General features: G+C 39.1%; 1 protein-coding gene across 4 annotated transcripts in view; it reads left to right on the top strand.

Annotated features, from left to right (window-relative positions):
- The window catches only part of LOC137994643 (uncharacterized), a 20,099-nt gene that overhangs the window by 16 nt on the left and 83 nt on the right, over positions 1 to 20,000 (top strand). The window contains exons 1-3 of one of the 4 annotated variants that reach the window (XM_068840248.1): positions 1 to 360; positions 7,775 to 7,973; positions 18,380 to 20,000. The exon at positions 1 to 360 is cut by the window's left edge and continues 16 nt beyond it; the exon at positions 18,380 to 20,000 is cut by the window's right edge and continues 83 nt beyond it. In XM_068840248.1, coding sequence (XP_068696349.1) covers positions 321 to 360; positions 7,775 to 7,973; positions 18,380 to 19,439 — 1,299 coding nt within the window. In that variant the 5' untranslated portion in view covers positions 1 to 320 and the 3' untranslated portion in view covers positions 19,440 to 20,000. Of the gene's footprint in view, positions 361 to 6,171; positions 6,249 to 7,716; positions 7,974 to 14,564; positions 14,732 to 18,379 lie in introns of those variants that run through there. The other 3 variants (XM_068840249.1, XM_068840247.1, XM_068840250.1) reach the window with 3 other exon arrangements.

Here is a 20,000-nt window from a genome sequence, read left to right as displayed (position 1 = left end):
TTTGCCCACTGAGCCATGGAAGACCTGCCTCCAGCGGCGGCTCTTTGTTTTTTATTTTTTTTTAAAGAGTCGCTTACCTTGACGCCTTCAGTATTTGTTTCTAACCGGCACGCTGTCCTCGTTGCTTCTCTTCTGAATTCAAGATACTAGGTGGTTTGTATTCGTTTGAGATGATGACGGTATACCTCTTGAGGTAAATTGAGACTGCTCATGGCAACCACCAAGAGCGTCCGGTCGTGGAGTAATGCAGAATTTGTTGTATCCAAACCGACTGATGGAAATGTTGAAGTACCGTTTTAACTAAGATTCATCAGGCCATAATGATCTCCACCCAGCAATATTTCAAGAGGCACTTTGAAGGTATGTTTCAGGTTTCCCAGTCAGAGTATTAGGGTTAGTCGCATTGTCCCAATCCATCACTAATGACCTTGGAACAGTCATGAGATATTAATTAAACGGAGTTATTTCCATCCGTGCGCAGCGTAAGCTGCTGGTAAATAAAGGCTGGTAAATAAAAAAAACTCAGTCTAGAAATTATTCTCCTAGATAAGATAATTTCTCTAAATGAACTTGGTCAAAATTACGAGTGCACGGAAGAAGCAAGTCAATTATTGCTATGTATTTTTCGCTAATAGCGCCAGTGTTAATTGTCCTCCTAAAGAAATCTCGATGCATACTGATTTTAGATCTTTAAGCCTTACGTCCAGTTTGTGCCATTTTTTCAGGAAGCGCAAAGAATTTTACCCAATCCGTTTTGCGTCCTACTTAAACTTGGACATTCACGGATGGTATTTGGTTATGAAACTGCATGATGAGTCATAGAGTCACCGAATATTCTGAATCAGTTTAGCTTTTTCTTCAAGAAGAGAGGCTTTCATGGTCTTAGCTAATGAGTTCGGCATTTAGTCGGGGAAGCAGTGACGTTTACAACAATTCGCGTAGGTCTTTTCGGAAGTAAACCACTTATGACGTCAAACAGCATTAGACCATTAGGAACGCTAAGTCGCACACTGACAGCTCCTGTTGCAACATTTCAATTGACGTCAATTGTGAACGAAGTTTCCAGGGCGTGAATATGGCTTTAAAGCTAGGTGATGAGATAAACTTAAATAAACCCTTTTCGAGTCTCCGACTACTTGAGGAACAAAACTCCCTGAATTTCGAATTTAAAAGGCTACACATAAAAGCACTTGATCTTTTTATCACAACTAGGAACCCTTGCACAAACCTACTGAGAGCTCATCTCTTGTTGTTACTTGCCCTAGAGCCTTTCATTTCAATCGTTTATTTGATTTGCGTTCATTTGTTCAGATCTCAGTTTACAGTTTCCCCAATTTAGTGCTCCAGCGCTAGAAGACTAGACACTTAAATATAATTCCCTCCCTTTCCTTTCCTTTCGTATTGGCCGCTTTTCCTTGGAATGGTATAATTGACAATTATGTCATGAGCGCTAGTCTGTGGACGTAGACGCATTTCCGGACGAATGAAATAATTGTTTTTTTTTTAAATTGCCATTAAATTCGGGACGTACGCTTGGACACTTAGACCACCCAATACCGATGAGATACCGATGCGATAACCAACTAACAACCGATAACGGTCATACCGTGTATGAGCTGATATCCGAGATTGAGTGAATCAATCAGAAAGCTAGAAATGCAATATCGGAGGTCCAAAAATTTAATTAAAGGAGATCATGCAAATTAATTGGAGCTAGCCCTGGTCATCGACTGGACAAGTTAAGCAAAATTGGGATGACGAACAAAGGAAATTTAAAGCCCTTAGCGAATTTGAAGTGCGGACATATTTTGTATTCAGTATAGTTACAATTACTAGAGAAAGTCAATCCTACTGGTTATTTTGAGAAAGCCTGTACCGACTGCCAATTGCGCCAAAGTAAAAATAAATTACAAAACTGGATTCAGTCTTGGAAAGTGTTCGCACCCCTATCAGGCCTAGATTTTTTTTCATGGTGCGTTCAAAGCTCGCCAAACTTCAAGTCACTGTACACACCCTCAGTGCAAACATATGACGTTTCTTATATTATCCTCCAAATTATATACTGCTTCGCAATGTTCCTCAATTAATTAACTATCGCAATTTGCTTATCTTTCTTAACTGGTGGGGAAATTGCATCGTCATTTATGGCCAAGAGTTTGTGCACTGTAGCTGCACCATTCTTTGCCACATCTTGAATTTCATATTTTTCATCCAGAAAATCAATCAGCCTGGATCGCTGCTCGCCTGTACAGCACTGATTTGCAATCCACTGTGCGGTTTCCTTGCTGATCAAACCTAACACATATTTCTCCCAAACATGAGTGGATTTTACGGCCTGGGGCTCGATCTTATCCTCGACGAGTTCTTTTTTCCGAGAACATTTCGGCTTCATTGGAATGCTCAACAGTTTGGCGTCTTTTTCGCTTGAGATACATAGCTTGTGTTTTTGGGGAAAGCCTCTTCTTTTAGCCCTTACGTCTGACGTGGTAGTCCTGTTTCGCTGTCTGGAAATGCACAGACCCTTGATCTTGTAAAGCTCTTTCATGTCGGCGGAAAAGTATGAGGATAAACATGGATCGCCTCTGCAACGAATCACCTCTTCGGTGAATTGGAGTGGCGGTAGGCTGATTTCTTTGAACTGGTTCTTGTTTGATAAACGATTTAAGTGTCTGCCATCTTTTCTGATTGCGTATGAACTGCTGGAGCCAGTGACCTCAAAAGGATGATCTTGGCGGCTCTCTCTGATATAAACATAACTCTTAACGAACTCATTTATAACAATGGCCCTTTTCGTTTTCGAAGTATCCCTTGTTGGAAATGTAGTGATGTCTTGACAAAGAAATGTACTGAGTTTATCCCTCTGCTGACCCAATACTCTACTTCTCTTTCCTCGGCAATCAGGTGTCCGTATTAGTTTCAAAGATGGATTTCTCCAAAGAAAATCTAACGTCTGCGGATTACCTTCTCGAGAGGCGCCTTCGCCGTCTTTGGAGAGGGAAGAATTTGGTCTGTCGTTTATCGGAGGCAAAATTGAATTTTTTCGTATCATACTGGATTTAAGTGTATAAGAAGTTCAGTGTGATGATCCTTCATAAATTAACTGAGATATGAAAGAAAATAAATGAATGTGTTTTTTGCCTTGTGGCGAAGTTGCTAAGAAATCGGATGGAAACACAAGCTGAATTTACCCAAACAAACAGCAGACTAATCAATGGCAACGCTGTAAAACCGCTAGATCGATAATTAAAAACCTCAGTAAATACAGTTCCTTTGTTTAGTGGCTGTTATGTATCAAATAGAATGGTTTTAAGATAAAAAATGATAGGATAACGAGGTTTAAATGCAGAACATAAAATAGATAATTTTTTTAGACCGATTTACAATTTGGAAACTTTTATGAAAAACATCACGCAAGACTGAAGAATATGTGAAGAAACGACAACTCTTGTGTGAATTTTCTTCAGTTTTAATTCAATTTTGAAAAGGTCTTGTTCGCTGTAGAACTGCAGTTGGCAAGACTCGATACAAGACACGGGGTTTTTCTTTTTCTTTTTTCTTGTTTGTCGGATTCAGTTAAATGCCTGTAGTAATTAAATTTTCATGTACCGTCTCAACATAGAAAATCATTTCAAAACGCGTACAGATAAATATTTTCTCTGATAGAAATAAATGTAAATATTTGAGGCAAGGGTTATAGAATGATGAATGGGAGAAGTGATCCTCGCATTTAACTGGACAATTTAAAAACGTCTTTAAGCAGTTGTCTTTTACCGTCTGAAAAATTCAGGCGGCTAATGACCTTCCGCAATGCCGGTGCAGCCACTCATTTGGGAGAAGGTCAATTTGATGGGCTCATGTATTCCTGTGAAAGGACTCGATAAATGTCCAGATAATTGCGACGATGACTTATGCCTTTCGTTTAATGTTTTTTCTGTTAACGCTTAATATAGGGAAAATCTTTAATACGAGGGATTCCCATTATCATTTCCCGGTTTCGAATTTAGAATTATTGAGTTGAGTCGGTGTCACGTGTACTGAGATAGAGTTTATGGTTAGTTCTCCACTTCGATACACGATTCATACATGGCATTTTTCCGGGTGCCTCGGTTTTGCGCTCTGAAATCCAACTACCTTTCATTAATGACTCGAGTTTATTGGACATGCGTATGTAGTCAATCTCGCATGCGTACAGCCCATTACCAGTGCAATATAATAGAACTTTATTTTTCACACGATAATGTTTATGGCTGAATATCTTGTGGGGTCGTTCACAAATGAAATCAAATCAAATTAATACATTTCAAATGATATTGGTTTTTTGAGGAGAGGGGAAAACCGGAGTACCCGGAGAAAACCTCTCGGTGCAGAGTAGAGAACCAACAAACTCAACCCACATATGACGCCGAATCTGCGAATCGAATCCGGGCCACATTGGTGGGAGGGGAGTGCAATCACCACTGCACCATCCCTACTCCCCTTAGTGCACATCCTTGGGCAGCCATAAACACCTGTTTCATCCATCTTGGACTGATCTGTTTGGCATAGCCAAGTCAATTTGCATGCGTGCCACAAATATGTTGACGCTTAGGTGGCAACACAGCGGTGCGAAAGAAGGGCTTTGCAAGAAGGAGTTATCTGTGAGCATGTCTGACTAAAACTCTAGTTGATGCCATCAGCTTCAAGTATATCTTATCGGAATAAGAAACTGTTAACAAAATACTTATGAAGGAATCCTTGATTAAGTGTGGTTACTTGTCAAGTTCAAAGATTGAAAATGTATAGCTCTGCCGATCTGCTTGCACATAGATCGTTGTGCGAATGTAACACCCAGTGTTATACTATTTGAGACTGTTGAAATCTTCATACGTTTCCCATAGCCTCGATCCTAGTCAGCTAACGGGGTCCGTTATTGTAAGGTAAATACTTGTGTATTCAGTTCTTCTAAACGGTATCAACAATACTCTTCTGCAAAAGGCCGTTTGGGGGACCGAAACGGTTTAAGTCGTCTTGAGGCTAACTTAAAAAGCATTCAGCGCAGATACTTTTAATGCCAAAATGAATATCAGAATTGCAATAAAAAGTTCAAAAATCAGTTATTAATGTTCATACTTCCATAAAGTTAAATTATTTACGGTTATTTATAATTATGCCAATAATTAGTAACCTACAAAATAATTTAGAGACAATAGGGCCGAGATGTAAATGAATAATGAGACTATTGGAACCGACGAAGGGTACACTCCCCTGAGACTGATAGGTGAGATCTGATGATCTTTGTCACACAGGCTCCATTTAAATACCGTTATTCGCTGGCACGTGTTTCCTAGCTGAGCATGTTATCGTAATTATTTTCTTTGTGAGTTTAACAATGAGATCGCGTGGTCCTTTGTTTAAGAAGGTTTCAAATCTACTCGGGAAATCTCTGATTTTTTCCATATTATTTATCTGACAAATGTTACCACATTAGAGAAAGCCACTTTCACCAAACTTAATAATTCAATCAGGAAATAAGAGATTGATATTTGAATTTACGTTTTTCAAATTTAAAAAAAAGTATATTTAGAATAGCTCGCTCTTTTATCAAGTGAAAGATCTGAAAGAGATCTCTGGATAGTCCAATGACATTTTTAAAGTTTCCGGATCAGGATTTTCTAGCGCAAATTCACGGACTCAATTCACACATGTAACAAGCACTCAGTACTCTCGATACAACAGACATCTTGATCCAAATTCTAAACGACACGGGCACAATGAGTCATTCTGTATGTTTACTGAAGTCAAGTCGTTTTGAAGGGAAATCATGACATTTTAAAGACGTAACAATTAAACGTATGCCGCGCTCACATTTTTACAACGCCGACATTGGACAATGGCAGGTCTCCAAGGAACGCAATTCCCTTCGGTTTTTCGCGACCGTTGTGCCTCCCAACGAGACTCTCTTATGAATAAAAAGAAATTTGTCACCGTTGATTTGAATTCGGTTCCGTTTTCAGGGCCCAATTTTGATAGCGTTTGTAAGGTCAGCTGCAAGAATAATACACATGACAGACTAAACGCCTTGAAGTTTACAAAAGGGAACCAAATTGAATACGTCGTCTATTGTTGGTTGCAGCTGGCATATTTTAATTAGAGTTTGCCTAATAATTCTTTTGTGAGACGAGTTGTTGTCAATAGAGATAACATATGGGGTAAAGGGAGGCCATAAGGAAATACTGAACCACAGGAAGAAATGATTGCAAATATTCCAGGTATTTTTGCGTTTGAGTTTTCTTAACTTTTATGTTTCGTTTTAATTGCTGTTACGCTTCACCAGCAACAGGGAAAGGAGCTGGCTGAAAGCGCGGAGAAACGACGTAAAACCAGCGATAAAAATAATTCTATCATATTTGAACTGTGCGCCGTGAAGTTGAAAACCTATATCACAATTTGCATATCGGTTAAGTTGTGCTTTTTCGGCTAAACTGCGAAATCAACGCTTTCATTTGAAAGGCTTGCTTGGTTGTGCATGTAATCGCCTGATAGTACTTGTTGTCGTTTTTGACCGCTGCTGGTTTTAAACTAAATTTTGCTATATTCGTTCGAGAGACAATGTAACAAATTACCGAATGGAGGCAGGCGTCGAGAGTATCCTCTATCATGAATGCTTTTGTTCAGTTTTAGCCCTAAAATGTAACTCTGTTAAACCTCCAAGAAAGTGTTGCTTTTATTTTGAGCGCTAGCCCTACATTGTAACAAAAGAGCTCGTTTCGCAAAGAAATCGAAATTCTTAAAAATATCAGGCTGCTGACTTCGTTCATAATTAATGTGGGTCGCGATAATCTTTCTCTTTGGCGTTTTCGTTGAAGACATCTGCCGTCAAGGATTTTAATTAGCCAGCGAGATTCCCTGCAATAAATAACTGGCTGTCAGCAAAATGGGACTTTGGCATCAAAGCACCTGCTCCACCTCGCGGATTGGAAAACAATGGAAAAATTGGCGAGGCTTACATGAAGATCTGTTGAGATGTCTTTCTAAAATCTGATCAAGGCGATGACCTTAAATGGAGCAATGTCGCCGCAATTTTTATATAAAATTTAGAAGAAACACACTGGCGTGGTCTTCGGAGAAAAAAAAAACCAGCGTTTTTGTTAAATTAAAATTAGTGCCTTGTTCCTTTTGGATCTGACCTGTAGAAGGATGAAAGTTTCAACTTGCTTTTGATTTAAATTCTAAAGAAATTTGGAATTTTATTTTCCGTGTTATCTCCTACTTTTGGAAACTCTTAGACCACCAGCAAAAATGCCTCTTTGACCGTGAAGAAAGCCTTTTTGGAAGTTTTATCTTGTAATGTAAATGCATTGAAGGAAGAACATTTTTTGGCCATGAATAATAAACGAGAAAGCATGCCACTTGGAACAATAAAATATGCATCTGGTTTCAAACGCATTATACCGTGAAGTGTAACCAGCGGTAGAATTTTTTTTAACGGAGCTGAACTCAATACTAATGTGAGTTTAATATCTCTTATATTCTATTGTCAAAACACGAATTGCCAAGTTGGGAGAATCTTGTTTGGCTGTGCATCCATTAATTAGCTAAGAAGGAGAAATCGAAAACACCAAAATTCACTTGAAATCAGCACTAATAGAGTCACAAGTATGAAGCAGCTGTTCGCTGCTAACTGTGTTATCCACCGGTCGTGAATTACGACAGCGAGCGAGGGAAATACGGGGTCGTATTTGACAGGTCGACATGGATTTGCGCCTTGCTCACGGTACTGTCAACTCTCTCGCAGGAAACATGTTTGCTCCGCGCGCCGAGACAACTCCATTTCTAGATTTTAGAAGCAAGGAAGAGGTGAACGCGAGAAAGCCAGATAGCAGACACAAACCGTTCATGCAACCAGTTTACAGAACGAGCAAGGAGATGGAAGGCAGGCATATTTTCAACACAAGGGAAAGATATAACGGAGTACAGCGACCTCCTTTTACAAGGTAGGGTCGTTCATATTCTTGCTGTGATAAGATATTTGAAAGATCGTTAGAATTCTCAGAGTACGCACCATGACTCTAGAATAATTTAATTAAAAACTCGTGTTTTGTTCCACTGTGAGATCACCCATAGTTTAATCAAGGGTAACTTAAGAAGTTAATAAGGCAACTTATTTACCTATCCTTTGACTATCGACTGGAAATTTGTTCTTTTGCGAACCTCGCAAATGCAGTGAGAAACAGTTTCGCGCTCTTGTTCAAGTCCTCATTTTGTATTTCCCCATGTCTTTATTTTTATGCATTATTCATACTGCTTTATTTGTTTGGCAATGTTTGACATCCCAAGTCAATGACAAAAACATATTTGAATTTTTCAAGCACACCGGCTTAAGTACACCTCCAAATAATATTTTTGAGTGTTAAAATTTTGCCGTTTGACTCTTCATTTTAATACTCGGAAATATGCAGTTCGCGCTATTAATTTTTAATTGTAAGCAACATTTGAATAAATGATTAGGAAAGTGTAAACTTGCAATTACTCCGAGAAAGTAATGTTTTTGTGTCGGCGGAGCTTGCCCAGCTGTAATTTCTTTTCGGCTGAATTTCTTGCCTCAGTTACTGCAATGTGATATAAATGGAAGTATCATACTTCGGTTTGAGGGAAAATTTCCGGCTAAAACGGCAGATATTTATTAACAAACTGGTGGCATATTCTGTCTTCCAGCCAAACGTGGCTGGAAAGTAGACTGGAAACGACTCAGGCAATCCCATGCCGTCTTGATTCAAAACAGAAATTTACTTTACCGTGAGAGCAGTAATTGCGACAAACATACATTTAACTTTGCTTTTACCAAAATTTAAGAAATGATCGTTTCTGAAAAGGAAATGCTTCGCTGTTTCCGTTTTAAAAGCAATACGAGAAAGTTAAACTGACGCGGAAGTTTTGTACAACGAATAATTATCTTCGGCTTGCCATGGTGAATAATTCAACCTGGTGCTTCAATTTATGAAGAAGTGGTCATCTCGAAAAGCTGAAAGGTTATGCAAAAAAGTGAATCTCTCGAAGAAAACATTGCAAAAGAAAAGAAAGAAAAAATGAGGCAGTCGAGTCCGAGTTCGCGACTGTCTGCAGCTGCCTTTTCTTCAAAAATTGTCCAGGAGGTGAATAATAGTATAAACGCCGTTGAAGTTTACAGAGAAAATGGAAAATTAATCCTCATGTCGTCACGTTTTCCCGAAACCTTAAACGTGGTGATTTGACGTCGTTGCTTTGTAGACAACTGCATGGAAATGTAGAGAAATGTCAAACGATTAGCTTTATTAGTTAGCGATGATGGAGCAGTGGTGAGAGCACTCGTCGCCCACCAACTGGTGATGCGGGTCCGATTCCCAGACCTGGCGTCAAGTGTGGAGTTTGTTGGTTCTCTACTCTGCTTCAAGAGGTTTTTCTTTTCGAAAACTGTCCTCCGATTTGATTTCCGGACAGTGTCCACAACTAGTGCCTCAGCGCTAAAGACATGCACTTGACGCTTACATAAAGTTCATTCTTCTTCTACTTCTTCTTGTCTTATAATATCATAAACAACAACAACAACAACAACTACTACTACTACTACTACTACTACTACTACTACTACTACTACTACTACTACTACTACTACTACTACTACTACTACTACTACTACTACTACTACTACTACTACTACTACTACTACTACTACTACTACTACTACTACTACTACTACTACTACTACTACTACTACTACTACTAATACTACTACTACTACTAATACTAATACTACTACTACTACTACTACCACTACCACTACCACTACCACTACCACCACTACTACTACTACTACTACTACTACTACTACTACTACTACTACTACTACTACTACTACTACTACTACTACTACTACTACTACTACTACTACTACTACTACTACTACTACTACTACTACTACTAATACTAATACTAATACTAATACTAATACTAATACTAATACTAATACTAATTCAGGCGCGTGAGCGCCAACGGAGCACCATGCTTTGTTTGACTGAAATTGCAGTCGAGTAAGCGAATTTACTTCGCTTTAGGTTGACTTTTTAATTAGTAAGATTTTTGCTGTTGTTCTAAACTGAAGAGAGAGGGAATAAAGATTGTCAGTCAAACGGAAAATGTTGTGAAAGAGATAACTGTTCAAGTAACTTTCATTTTTAGTTGTTGATGAAATTATTGGTCATTGTTTGCAAGGCTTGTTTGTTTACTGCTGTCAGTTCAGCGGTGTTTGATCTGTTTGATCAGTGTAAACTGTATTCAGTAATGACGATTAACTTTGTACTTTATGCAGAAGCATAATTATTATTTCCATATACATTATATTGCTTTCTGGGGTTAAAGGCGGAAACTCCGCTTTTAGGCTTGGCTAAATCTATATATTAATAATAATAATAATAACAACATCATCATCATCATCATTTCCATTAGTGCCAGAACGTGCAGATGCACAGGGAGTTCTAAAAAAAATACGGTCATGCCAACGAAACGTAGCTTTAAAATACTGATAACTTTGCGCTGTAATTAGTCTTTATAATGGCTGCCATGCTCTCATGATTTCGAGCTTTTTATATTTTGATAATTTTGTCCTTCTGCAATCTTGCCCGGATCAAGTGTTGGACGTTTAGTTCACCTAAGGATGCCTGGACCTATGGAGAGAGAGTTATTTGGCTTAAATTAAACCTATACGTCCAACTAACATTGCTTGCCCCAGTGGATTTTGTCTGGTTCGTAAAGACAGATTGGTTCGTGGTGGAGGTGGCGTCGCTATCAATTGTAGAGGAGATTGGAAAATTGAACGACTCGGTGGTCTCTTTTCCAGTGATTTTGAATGTTTATGGCTGAGGGTTTCGACTCCTAATTATGTCTATTATGCATGTGTTGGTTACCATCCCGACGAGTCCTTGTATGATCAAGAGGAACTGTTGGATTTTCTCAGGGCTTCTTGTGAGCATTTAATGACTGTGGATACGTATTCAGTGTAACATCATTATGCCAGGGATGTTAATCAGCTAAAATATAAGGATTTACTTGTACATGGTTCGCTGTCTCAGATGGTTACAAAGCCCACCAGAGGTGAAAATATTTTAGGTCTGTCTGCATGACCACAATATGGTTATTGCATGTCCGCGAACGTCTGCTAAAGCTAAACGTAGCAGCATACAGTTTAGAGATGTTAGAGAACATAGGAAAATTCATATGACTTATCTGCTTGGAAGTCATGATTGGCAAGAGGGTTTTTTCTGTTGCTGATTGTGAATTGAAGTGTGACGAGCTATCTAATACCCTTTGGACCATGTTTAACAAGTGTTTCCCGCTCCCGCTAATTTCTTTTCGTATATTCTCCAGGGATCCTTCTTTCATTTCGTCATATATTGGTTAAACATCTTCTGAAATTTAGGAATAGGCTGCAAAAGAGATCTAAATCGCTGCCTGTTGGCCTTGAGGACAGAATTAATCATCTTATTAGGGAAAATCAAGGGCAAACTGGCAAGCAGGAATCTTGTATGTCTGGTAGGGGCTTGCGTGCGCGTGGTAGTCTACTGTCAATACTATCACTGGAAGAGATACTCAGCCTCAGTTGATTTGCTCACTTATTCACCAAGACACCGTTAATGAATCCTTTTGTAGCATAAATTCAGACCCTGAATATGTAGCCCCTTCACTAATTGATATCCCCGATGATGCGAGAGTACCTCAAATACCTCTCCATGTTGTTATGTTGTTAAAGCTCCCCTTTACTGATTTTGCGCAATGATCTTTCTCCCGCTGTTACCGGTGTGTTTAACAGCTCGCTGTAACAACATAAAGTTCCATCCTCTTGGAAGATGGCAGATATCAAACCTTAACCAAAGGAGTCTCCACTGACTAGTTGCACCCCGCTTCGACCAATTTCTTTGACTGCTGTTAACATGAGACTCTTTGAACGATTGGTCTATAGGTTTGAACTTTCCAGTATTTGCAAAGATTATATCGATTTAGATCAGTTTGCTTATCGTGATGGCCATAACTCTACTATGGCATTAATTAAATGTCAACATACATTTTCAAAGTGGCTGGATGGTAGCGCCGATTTTGTCAGAATTTTTTCCTTTGACTTTAGTAACACCTTTGACTCTTTATCACACAATATCCTCTGCAGTAAATTGAAGCAAGTTAATATTAAGCCATATATTATCAATTGGCTTATTAGTTTTTTAGGTCAGAGGAAGCATGCAGAGAGTTGTTGCCGATGGTTACTGTACTAAATATGTTTCTATAAATAGGGGAGTTCCTCATGGTAAAGTTCTGGGTCCGGTCTTATTTTCTATTTTTATTTATGACATCAAAGCAGTGAATACTAATAAGAATCTTCTAGTTAAATTTGCAGATGATAGAACTATTATTTTGCCGATTGAGAAATATTTAGGCTTAGATCAGTCTGAAATGGAAGTTCTATCCTTTATTGGATGGTGCGAGAACAACCGCATGAAAGTTAATTTGACGAAACATTGGAATTCCTTTTACGAGGAAAGACTACCAGGACGCCGCCTGAACCACTTGAGAACATAGAGAGGAAAAGAGAAACTGAAATTATTGGACGTTACCTTTGAGCACGTGCCAGTTAATTGGGACACTCACATATTGATTATTTACTTAGTAAGGCTAGCAGTAGGTTGTGTATTTTAAGAACATGTAAATATTATCGCTATGCTATTGAGAATTTGGTCTTACTTTTTCAAAGTTTGATCCTTTCGGTCTTTACAAATGCTATTGACGTCTGGGGGTGTGCTTTTTATAGTAAATATTTAAGTAGAATTGATAAGCTCTTTGCCAGATGTTACAAGTTGGGTTACTGCTTAAAGCAGCACAGTATCTTGGATATTCGTCATACAATAGAGATACGAAGTTATGACGAAGGATCTCTTCCACCAATACTGCTTTGAGAGATCTTTTACCTCGCATAATCATATTCTACCTAAGGTCCGGACGTACAAGTCGTTTCAAATCTGTTTTTATAAATAGATTTCTTTTTCATAGTAATTAATATTTGTTTGTAGTTTTATTCATTTTTTGCCTTGTAAATTGCTATTATAATAATAATAATAATAATTATTATTATTATTACTATTATTATTATTATTATTATTATTATTATTATTATTATCGTTTGTGTGGTACATTATGAGCTAATCATCCTATAATTGAATTTATACGAACGGTTTCTAAGTAAAGGTACAGAACGAACAAATCTCTCTTGTTTGCTCACGTTGTCATGATCAGAACCCCAAATTTCTTTTTTTCATGTTGTTGTTTTGTTGACCAATGAAAGCATTGCGGCGAATTCATGTGTTCCTTTGATGTCAGTTCACTATTTACTTATGTCCCACTGGATGAAACTATTCAAATTGGCTTCGATAAGCTGTATGCCCTCTGGTGCAAATCCACCTAGATTACCCCGATTGGTCCTAAAGAATTTACTCTTGTCTGCAACAAATAAGAATCAGTTTGTTTTTGATGGTCAACACTATAACCAGATTGATGGCGTCGCAGGGCCTGTTTTTCAATAAAGTCCCGGAAATTCTCCAAGCCCGAAAAGAAATTGGTGAAACTGAGATATGTTCATTTTGAAGAATTGGTCTGTGAAGATATTTTCAACACCAGAGAAAACAAAACAACTGCAAAGTTGCATGACTTTAGTTTAAGTTCTCCTTTTGAAGATACAAAGCATTTTATACCACCCGAAATATACGCCAGAAAATTTTCGGGATCTTTGAGAAACGACTTCAATGCTCGCAAAGTACAGCCGAAATGCCATATTTTAGGCTAGCTGGTTTATTCTCGGTGGAATCATCATCCAGAAATCTTGGTCGAATGGAAAAAGGTTTGAAGCTTTCCCGTGCTCGGGGAACTTTATTGACGCCACGAAATTTCACCAAAATATTTCAAGGAATTTTATTGTTAAGTTGTGGATTAACTGACCGTCTGACTTCTTGAATGTACCGAGGAGGCATCGAAAAACAGCGACTCTATCTTCGGAACAGATCGGAAAATGTTACACTTAACCATTTGGAAGGTGTTCAAGTTCGATTCTCTGGGTTGTTCATATCATGTCAAATGGGTCATTTTTAAAAAGCCAGTTCAATACCGACTAGCGGATCCGATCACCTGGAAGGTAAGGCTTTCAAAAAAGCGCGATCATGATTCTAAAACAAAGACAAACTGAAGAGAACAAAATTAACGAACTCTTTTTTTTCTGTTATTGACAGTCGCTACTCTTCACTGTTTGGCTGATCAAATAAAAAATCGCAAGTTTAGCAAATGGTCTTAATCACCTAGGTTCCAGAAGAATTCCTCTTGTAGAGATGTCAGAATTTGTTCCATTTTTTGCCCTTTTAGATGATTAGTGGCGGAGTTTATTGGCCAAAGATATTAAAAAATGCGTCGTAAATGTTCAAAATTATTCGTTCGCTGGAGCTCATAAATATTCATGTAGCCCCCAAACATCTGCTTCAGCGGATTGCTCAAATAGTCCTTCCTGACTCTTGCACAAGCAGCAAGCGGTCTCTAAGGGACGTGATAAAATATACAAAGTTCATCGTCGCATTTGTTTTCTTGGATAACAACACGACGGAATTGCCTGCTTGCCGAGAATGATTCAACTGAAGTTTGGGGATAAATGTGGCAAAAGAGAGAAGTCTCGCTCCAGCGATAAATTAAGGTCACTTTAGCTCTCTACATTATTGATATATTGTGTAGACAAGTTGAAACATCAACCGTATGATATCCTTCGATCGTCCACGCGTCGAAAGCATCATAGCGCTTCATATTATTGATCTTTTAGTCTAAGTTTTATAATCAATGCTTGAGTTATTCTATTTCCTCCTAACTTCAGATTCTCAAAAATTGTGAACGACATATTGTTACGCCATTACTTATTCAGTTACAACATGGCTTCACTGGACATTTCCGCGAATTATGCACATCTGTCTCTCTCAGAGAAAAACTATATTCGCAGTTTCGGTGTCCTCTAAAATCATTCCCGGGATATCTTGTTTCCTCGCATTTTTACGTGCGCAATTGTAAAGCTCTTCAAAGGGCAGATGGGTTTGTCGAATCCGTCTAAAGCTCGCAGAGCCCTTTTTTTCTTTTGTTTTACACCCCTAAACAAGTTGTAACGAGCGACTATTTAAATACAGCTGTCCTCTTTTAAGCTTATGCAGCAATAAAGAATAATGGCCGACGCCAAATCTACATTTAAACAGGTACTACATATTTCTGTTTTTGCCAAAAAGGAGGAAATCGTGAATTTTAGACACATCCAAACATGAAACGTTCCGCCTGACAAATAGTCGTCATTTCCCGCTCGAAAAGTTGCCCTCGCGTGGCATAAATTTCCAAGGAAAATGTACTGTTTACGGATTTTTACTAGGTCACTCCAGTCGGCTAACATGAAACATTAAAAGGAAACAAAAATATTGTCAGTTTTAATTTAAATACTCTTTGTGATAACATTCTCAAGCGTTAATTTTGTTTTAATCCTGATGTAGAATCTTTTTCCGCGGGCTAATGCATATAATTTGTTAGCCTCTATAAAAAAGAAAGTACAGAGTTCATTAGTTACGTATTAGTTGGTGTCAGTAAGAGATTTACACTTGTTGGTACAAATTCAATTCATATTGTTTCACTTTTCTCCCCACTCATCATTTTCGTTTTAAATCTCAATCAAATGCAAACTCAGTATTGTTCCTCGAGGGTAAACTAGAATGGATGACTGATGTAAAATTTCCTGTTGATAAGGAAAGGAAAAAATCCCACTCTACGAAATTTAATGGCAGTTACAATTTCATTTACACAAGTTTATCTGTTAAAATATCTGTATTGCCCGTAATGTTTAAACATCTTTGTTTGAACCATCCGGTTCTCTAGATTGCCATTCCCTCGGGGAAAATCGGCTTATCAAATTTCGCTTAGAAAACTTTTAATTTTGCGCTTTTCCGCGGAACATAAACAGTATGTTATGCCTCCTTGTGTCAGTTCTGATTCTTGACTTTTTGTTTTGAACTCAAAAATTAAAGACGTCACGCCGGGTAGAACAGAAAAAAAGTGAAAAATTCTTCAATCTGCAAAACTTAATGCGTATTACAAAATAACCGACCCAATTCCACATCCAAACTGCATTGAAATTACACTGAGTTCCTGAATGAAAAATGTTGCCCTCCATAGCCTTTTTTTGTCCCAATTCATGACGGCAATAATTTCTTTCTTTGTAAAAAGAGCTTTAAAATAGGAAACAAATTTCTATTAATGGTTAAGAGAAATGTGTTTTTTTAATGTCTTTTTACTTTTATGGTTTGATTAGTTCACAGGATCCATGCATCGTCTAGTTATCGAAAGTCACTGTATTGATTTCTTTTTCTTACCATTACATTTAGGTACTTTTTGTAAGCATAACAATCATTGATATGGGTTTGGTTTTATCAGGCTTTTGTCAGGTACTAATAAAGATTGTGAAATAGCACCCAGTGTTAAATAACCAGGAAAGATTGGGGAAAAAAAACGTGTCAAAGATGCTTAGACGTTTTTTCACAGCCGTTTAGCTGGCATCAAGTTTGAATCAAGTACTATTTAAGATCGTGTATAACATTGCTGACAAACCAAAGAGAGCAAAAGTTTTGAGTAGTAGGATAGGCAAAGTCATTGATATTGAATTCTAGGCGCATTTGGTAAACGGCACTATGTCTAAACTTGACAGAAATGTGAACTGTGTCGTCAGCACAGCGCTTTCGTTGCCTTTTTTGCGACGGACGACACGGAATTTGAGCGGCCATTAATGACTTTTGTCTCGTGTTAAACTTCTTTAGTCATCCAGCTACAAAATGACAACTTTTCTTTTCAAACATGACTGTTAAAGAAGCTCGTTCAAATTGTAACGGTGGCTTGTTAGTTGAGCCGGAGCAAAAACCAAACGAGCAAACAAAAAGCCTTGTGACCCTGAAAACCGGCGCATTTGTGCTGATCTTTTTATGTTTAGTACTTTGACATTTGAAGAGTAACACAAGCAACGAGATGATTGGCTGAAGAATCTCCTATCAGAAAAAAAACCCAACACTCAGAGAGTTCAACAAATTAAATAGGAGAATGCAAAATGTATGTCTCTCTTAATCTTTTGGAGTTTAAAAAGAACCAAAGGATGGTTTTCAGTTACTCTTTTGAGATGTAGATGACAAAAACGAAATCAATTCATGGCAAATGCTTGATGACGAACAATCCAAGCTAGTAGAGAGATAAATTGAGCGTCGCGCTGACGGCTATCGACAAACGTCGATCAGACTGAAATTTTCACTTTCGCTTACTGTCAAAGAAAGTTGCCGGTTTGATCAGGTCTGGCTTATTTCTTGCCGGTTAACTTATGTAAAGCTATCTCAAAATAGAGAAGAACAAGATAGAAGAAACGAATTTTCATGCCGGCGTTTTCGACAGTTAGCAGCCTGTCGTTAGCTGTTGGGCAGGTACAAAATAACACAGGTTTCAAGCCACAGGTCAAGCAGAAACAACCCTAACCGTTTCAAATGCTAACATTGAGCCTAAAAAAGCCCAATCAGGCCTAAGGTCGGCTTTAATGGCTGTTTAGCAGTGGGGGATCCAGGGGAGGGCCCTGGGGGGCCCGTCCCCCTTATTTTTGGACGAAAGCCACGAAAACTGTGAAAGAGCAAAAACAAAATGAATTTTCATGCCGGCGTTTTCGACAGTTAGCAGCCTGTCGTTAGCTGTTGGGCAGGTACAAAATAACACAGGTTTCAGGCCACAGGTCAAGCAGAAACAACCCTAACCGTTTCAAATGCTAACATTGAGCCTAAAAAAGCCCAATCAGGCCTAAGGTTGGCTTTAATGGCTGTTTAGCAGTGGGGGATCCAGGGGAGGGCCCTGGGGGGCCCGTCCCCCTTATTTTTGGACGAAAGCCACGAAAACTGTGAAAGAGCAAAAACAAAATGTTTGAGAGCGGGCCCTCACCTTACCTCCAGGTCTGGATCTACCACTGTTAAGGATACTTTCTGTATTGGTAAAACCTGTGACCTGTGACCTGGACCTGTGACCTGAGACCTGTGTTTTTAACCTGCCGTTAGCTGTTTGCCTTTCGGGAAACGCAACGCTAAAATTTAATTCGCTAATAGGAGATCTATTCGGTGACATTCAATATGGCGGAATTGACGTAACTTATGCAAATCACTCAGAATGAATTTAGAGCCCGGCGCCTATGGGACGTACGTGAACTTGAAAGCTCACTATACATGCTGTTCAAATCGAACCCACGAAGCTGTACTTGAGTGCAAATATTAACATTATTCTTTTTTGTTTTATCCGACAGTTTGGCCGATGTCTACGAAGGAGCACTGAGAAACGTGCTAGGAATAAAGCTTCACTTGGCCTTGGACGATCAGCAATCCTTTACGCAGGAAGCGATTAATGATCTTCTTTATCGTGACAAGAAATCAGCAACTCAACAGAGAGATCCCATACGACCAGAAAGCTTGAAGAGAAGAAGCCAAAATCACCAATGTGAGCGAAGAGGTGAAGAAGTCAAAGATACGAAAGGTTTAGGATCGTTTCAAGGGCGCACTCTCTTGAGAGACCCACGAAGAGTATCTCCGGGAGCCTCTGCTTTCCATGTCCCGCCCAAAAAGGCACGTGTGGACGAGGAAATGCCGTTCCCCGAGAGGGGGTTCGCGTTCGATCGCTTCGGTGTCCCTTGTGCTGGGACGGGATATCTCATGGACTATCCGAATTCATTTTCAGCCACGATAGGCTCACAAAGTATGTTTCATCGGAGCATTAGTGCACCCGAAGTAGTAACTCATGTTTACGGGACGAACGGGATACAAATCCCTATTCCTAGGGATCCCTACTCGTTGTGGTCGTTCGGGCACCATCGAGATCTCTCGACTTTGTTTCCAGTGCGTTGTTCATCGGTCGAAACCGATCGCAGATTTCGACAAGGTATCGTAGAGGACGAGCGTCGACGAAGTATGGACTTGCCGCGGGTAAACGGCTTTTTGCACGATAAAACGGCCGTTCGCATTAAAATCGAGAAAGAGCTTAGAGAAGATGCGAAACATGACCAAAAGCCAGCCATGACTGAAAGGAGACGTCTCTTGAATACAGGCAAGCAAATAGGAGATGATCGAGGAACAGACAGAGAAAGACTTTCCCCTCCCTCTCCTCAAAAATCCAAAGCAAACTCTCTGTTACTATCATATCGCTCCAGTCCAATAAACAGTAATGTTTCGGTAGACTTTCGGATGGAAACGCGCTATCGCAGCGCCCTTAGAAAAATGGAGTCAAGACGCGATTTGAAGCCGAGAAGAAATGGCGAGGACGCTAAAGAAGAGTTTCTTTTTAAACTGGGGCTTGAGAGAATCGAAGCTTGAGACAGTTAACAATTAGAAACAGAAGCGTCTTTTTTAATCCTTATTGTGCATACTGTAATTATGAACGAAGGCGCTGTGACAAGGCATTGCGTGTTAATCACTGGGATTTTGGAAGCTTTTTTCCTTAAGTCTATGACGTTAGAATCTCTTGAAGGCACAGCGACAATGGTTGCGTCTTATTTTTCAAATCTTGTTTCGTTTGTCCATGGTCCTGGAATTCCGAGGACAAAACCCTTTTTGCCAACTTCATAAATTAAAAGAGCACACGCACAGCAAGCTTGCGCCACGTGGCATTGCTCCTATAACCGGGGTGGCCATGGGGTGCGGGGGGGGGGGGGGGAAATCCCGTAGGGAATCTGGCTCATGATACGCACTAAGTATTTCTATCCGAAAAGCTAAAGAGCTTGATGATTAGGTGAACCGGGTGGTTAACTCTTAAGTTACAAATCCTTGTTACATTGATCGGTACACAAGAGAGCATCCATTAGGCCATAAATATTGACCTGGTAATGCACTCAAAAGTCATGATAAAAGTCACTTTTGTATTTTAACAACAATCTA

This window comes from Montipora foliosa, chromosome 3 (assembly GCF_036669935.1).
Source record: "Montipora foliosa isolate CH-2021 chromosome 3, ASM3666993v2, whole genome shotgun sequence".
Taxonomy (NCBI): Eukaryota; Metazoa; Cnidaria; class Anthozoa; order Scleractinia; family Acroporidae; genus Montipora; species Montipora foliosa.
Note: the sequence above shows the minus strand (reverse complement) of the source record. Positions and strands in the feature narration are given on the sequence as shown.